This window comes from Mytilus edulis, chromosome 14 (genome assembly GCF_963676685.1).
Source record: "Mytilus edulis chromosome 14, xbMytEdul2.2, whole genome shotgun sequence".
NCBI lineage: Eukaryota > Metazoa > Mollusca > Bivalvia > Mytilida > Mytilidae > Mytilus > Mytilus edulis.
In genome coordinates, this window is record NC_092357.1 from 48514345 (window position 1) to 48518910 (window position 4566).

The 4566-nt window shown below is 31.6% G+C and overlaps 1 protein-coding gene across 1 annotated transcript; it reads right to left on the minus strand.

Moving 5' to 3' along the window:
* Positions 1–577: 577 nt before the first annotated feature.
* Positions 578–4104, minus strand: LOC139502965 (uncharacterized protein KIAA1958-like). Its single transcript, XM_071292632.1, has 4 exons — positions 3225–4104; positions 2646–2903; positions 2043–2189; positions 578–1421 (listed from the first exon to the last, which is right to left on the minus strand). The coding sequence occupies exons 1-4, from the start codon at positions 3319–3321 to the stop codon at positions 658–660; spliced, it is 1266 nt and encodes a 421-aa protein (XP_071148733.1). The 5' UTR covers positions 3322–4104; the 3' UTR covers positions 578–657.
* Between the last annotated feature and the right edge of the window lie 462 nt (positions 4105–4566).

Below are 4566 nucleotides of genomic sequence, written 5' to 3' on the forward strand. Positions count from 1 at the left end.
ATTTGCATTTGAATTATAGTAATAGTGATGAATTAATCTTGAAAAATAAGATAATACACGTTTTTTGTCTATTGCGCAATAAAAAGTCATCATAAATATTAAACGATATACACATCATGTTTTAGTCATAAAACAACTATATATAATTATAGTATTAATGAATGGGTGTTTTTATAATGGCCCTGTTATATGTACAAGGTCTGTAATAATGGTCGAGGAAGTCTGTAATGGCCCGAGGCAACGCCGAGGGCCATTACAGACTTTCGAGGCCATTATTACTGACCGAGGACATATAACAGGGCCATTATAAAAACACCCATTTCTTAATACATTTATTAACCAACTGAACAAAAGTGTATGTGTTGCTGCCAACTTGATGTACTCTCTTCTTTTTTAATGACAGTTTAATTTTGAAAAAAATACTTTGTACTTCACCATAATAAAGCTTTTTATATACCAAATATCTAAGATATTAGATTGACAGAAGTTATGTGTTGAAAAGCAGGATGAACAGTGATTCCTATATATGGTTCCTCTAATGTTGGTTGCTGGTCACTAAATTAAATAAAATACAAAAAAGTCTTGTAATTATATTATTTTTAAAACATAACTAAATTTAATATAACATTAACAATAGTAAAGTTGGTTTGAAAATGTCTATTCCTGTGATGACTCAAATTTTCTTTTTCCGGAAAAAATGTTAATGTTTACAGTTCCACCAGTTACAGATGCACCACAAAGAATATTAAATGGGTTTGTTTCCTGTCGATTTTTTACTGCTAACGTGTTAGAGTTAACACTGTGGAGCTGTGAAGGTGTACAGTACCTCTCAACTGTAATATCATCAGTTATATTAAAGTTTTCATCTCTGACAGCAGTATTACATGTAACATCAACATTTTCTATATTTGATGAGTGTTCATTTATACTGTTTGTATCTTCATTCAAATCTGGAATAGCAGTTTGTGCTATGATGTTGGAAGCCATATTTTGTTGTTTAATAGAAGGAGTGTTGTAATGAGTGAGGGTAGAAACACTTTTCCATCCTCCTAACTGCGCCACTTCTGTAATTGGCCGTTCCGACTGCAGTAACGAAGAGGCAAATGTTTTCCTTGTTGAGTGGTTTACTTTTCTACCAGACAATTGAGCCTGATTAGCCATCATTTTCATCATTTCCCCCAACTTGTTTTTTCCTAATGGTTGATGGCTGTACCAAACTTCAGTATCCACATTAACATTGACCAGTGGTCGTAAATAGAATCTTGAGTTTGGGTCATTTTTCAAATCTGATGGACGCTTTGACAAGTACAGTTTTAATAACCTTATAGGGCAATTGTCATTATCTTCTTGTGCAAACATTTTTGGGGCCACAGGTCTTTCATCTCCAGCCTTTGCTCCTGTGCGGGTTTTTGTTGTTCTTTCTGAAATAAAATAAATTTCAATGCAAAAAAGTTATTGATAGTTGCAATATAGCTTTTATCATTTGTTCACATCATAATATGCAGATTAAAATGACCCGAAAACAATGTTGAAGTTATGCACACCTAACATGCCTAATAAAACAAAAAATATAAATATAAATACACCAGCAATCAGTTTCAATTTGTCTTCAATAACCTAATAATCAAATAGACCGCCCGTTTATAGGGTCTGTTTTAAAATTGCAAAAAAATTACGGTGAGAAATCTATTTTTCGGTATAACATCTAACCTCAACTTTCAAGATATGGAACTGCAATAAAGTCAATGATTCTTTTCTGTAATTTTTGTCTTGTGTATGTTTCGGATTTGTGGCGATTAGAGATTATAGTTTCTTAACCATAAGACAAAAAAAAAATATGTGTTTACTGTACCCTTTCCCTAAATTTTGTTTGACTATTTTTGATTAAGCACTGTTAAACATGTTAAAGTCACAATGTTGCTCCCATAGACTCAATGTAAAAAAAAAATCCTTACCTACATACCCTATTTTTTTCAGCATGTAACAGTAAACACACATACTTTTTTGTTTGGCCTAATATAAATATCAATATAATATCTTACCATTAAATTCAACAAATTCTAAGCCTTTTGCATTTTTTTTTATCTCAAGATCACCTAGTAGTAAGGTTGAATGTTCTTGTCGTCCACGGAATGCGAAGAAAACTCCATTATTAAACCAGACAGTATTCAACAAGGATGTTGGATTAGCTAAAAATAGAAAAATAGTACAAATATGTAAATTTTAGGAGTGTGTAATAAACATGTTATAATAACAAAATTTAATCAACAGTTTGAGAGACATTTTTAAATGTGTGCAGAATATAAAAAATATCATATATCAGCTTTTTTTTTAAATGGAAATTCATTTCACATAAATCAGTAAAAAACAAATGTTATTCCATGTACTTTTCTTACTTTATAAATGTTACAGCAAAAGAACCATACATGATAATGATTGATTTTTTTAGGCCGACTTCATCAATGTTTTAACTACATTTATATATTAAAATAAAATGTGGCGAGATCACAATTGAAATTCTTATCCATCCATGAGGGAACTTAAGATTCAGTTAGGAGTAAAATTAGGAACGTTTATTATACAAAAAATATATCTAACATCCAAACTAAAACAAAACAAAATTTAGGATGACATTATAGACATACCAGCTCCAAGTATCTGTTTATTGTACAACAATTTCACGTCTTCAGGCTCAACTGCTTCTGCTCTGTTCTTTTTGTTGCCTTTACCCTGGCCTTTTAACTCCTTACGTTTAGTTTCCAATATTTTTCTTGAGTGGTCAAATAATTTGTCTTTCTTAATGTCGATCATGCTCTTATTGTCTTTTAGATGCCGATCTATACTATTTTGGACACCAGTTAGAGTCCCAGGCTCATACTCCTCTCCATCTTTTCTTCGAACTCCTAAAATAAAAAAAATCACATGGATCTTTTTATTGTACAATCATGCTTACATAAAAAAAAAAGAGGTACATGTACATGTAGTTACATACAATTTGGGTTCAACAAATTGTTATTTGATATTTTTTTTGCCTGTTGATTATGGATGTTAAATCCAGTAAACAAATATCAGGTATATTCAAGAGGAGAACAAGTTATAAATTAATAAAGAGATAAGGATTATTATTTTTGACTGCCACAACGGTGGGGTTGAAAAATATCATGCATTTTTCTGTTTAATGACTTGTTTATTAAATGTGTACGTTTGAATAAAACAATAAATACCTATATAAAAACGAGATAGCAACACATCAAGCTCCTCTGCTGGAACATCTTCAACCAATCTTAAATTTCCATTTGATCTACACCAGTCATAAAACATCTTCAAGTCAGAGTTTATTTGTAGGTGGTATTTTTGTTTTTGTTGTTTTGGAGGAATTTGTCAGTATCCTCAATGGTTACTGATTTGTAGCGTGAATTAGTTTCTGTATTTGACACTTGTGGCAGGACTTCTTCCTCTTCCGTAGCTACCACCCCCTGTGCATCGCTAACTGGAACTTCCGTGATAGGCATGACCTCCAGTTCTACAAGTTCTACGACATTATCAGTGTTTTCAACTTTGTCGCCATGAATCAAGGCGTCCAATACCATCATTTCATCCATTTCGGCTAGACTTTCATACCGCATAATGTCATCAACTAAAATATCCATCATTTCTGCGCCTGATTTTACCCCTCTGTCCGATTTCCTAGGCGTAATTGTAGGGAACTTAGAGTGGCGAGCAAACGAATTTTTTTCTCCTGCATTGCCTGCCATGATCGTCTGCAAAACGTCAACTTCCGGTTTAAGGTCAATGCAACTAGGTCAACTTATCGTCTATTTCAGAAATATTGATTTTACGAAAACCATTGCATTACCGTATTTTACAGAATAAAATTATGATGACTTTTTTTTTCGAGGCGATCAGTTTTGAAAATCGGCGGCCATGTTAGATTTATTATATTTGATATTAACACCGTTTTTCTGTAATGGCCCTGTTTTTCTGTATTGGCCCTGTTTTTCTGTAATGGCCCTGTATTAATGCCCGGTTTGTCTATATTAAGCACAGTTAGGATTTTTAATAAATAGTCATTTTTGGCTATAATGTACTTAGTTGGTTAATAAATGGTTATAATCGTAGTGTTCTCAACAAATCAAAAATGTATTTGAAAATAACCCATCGTATGGTTATGATAAAAACATATCTTTATCTGACAAACTCGCCATAACCACCTGAAAGAAAATGGTCCAATGATAAATACTGTCAAATTATAATAGAGAGTAAAGAAAAAAGGCTTTATTTTGATATTTTCAAATGTAACATACCTAAGGAGTTCACAAACCCTTTTACTGATTATCTGTAATATTACATAAACTAAGCAGCTTAAAAGAATGTCAGTCAAACAACTTCAATTTAGTACTGTTATAAAAACTTTTGATATTCCATTTTAAGTTGATTTCAGGTTTACATGTTTTGTAATTGTAATTAATTTTGAAAAATAAAATAAAAACCCTTGTAGTTTTTTAATCATGTAAAAGTAATATCAAGTTTATCAATTTATTGTTATCTAGAAGTTATTAGTATACA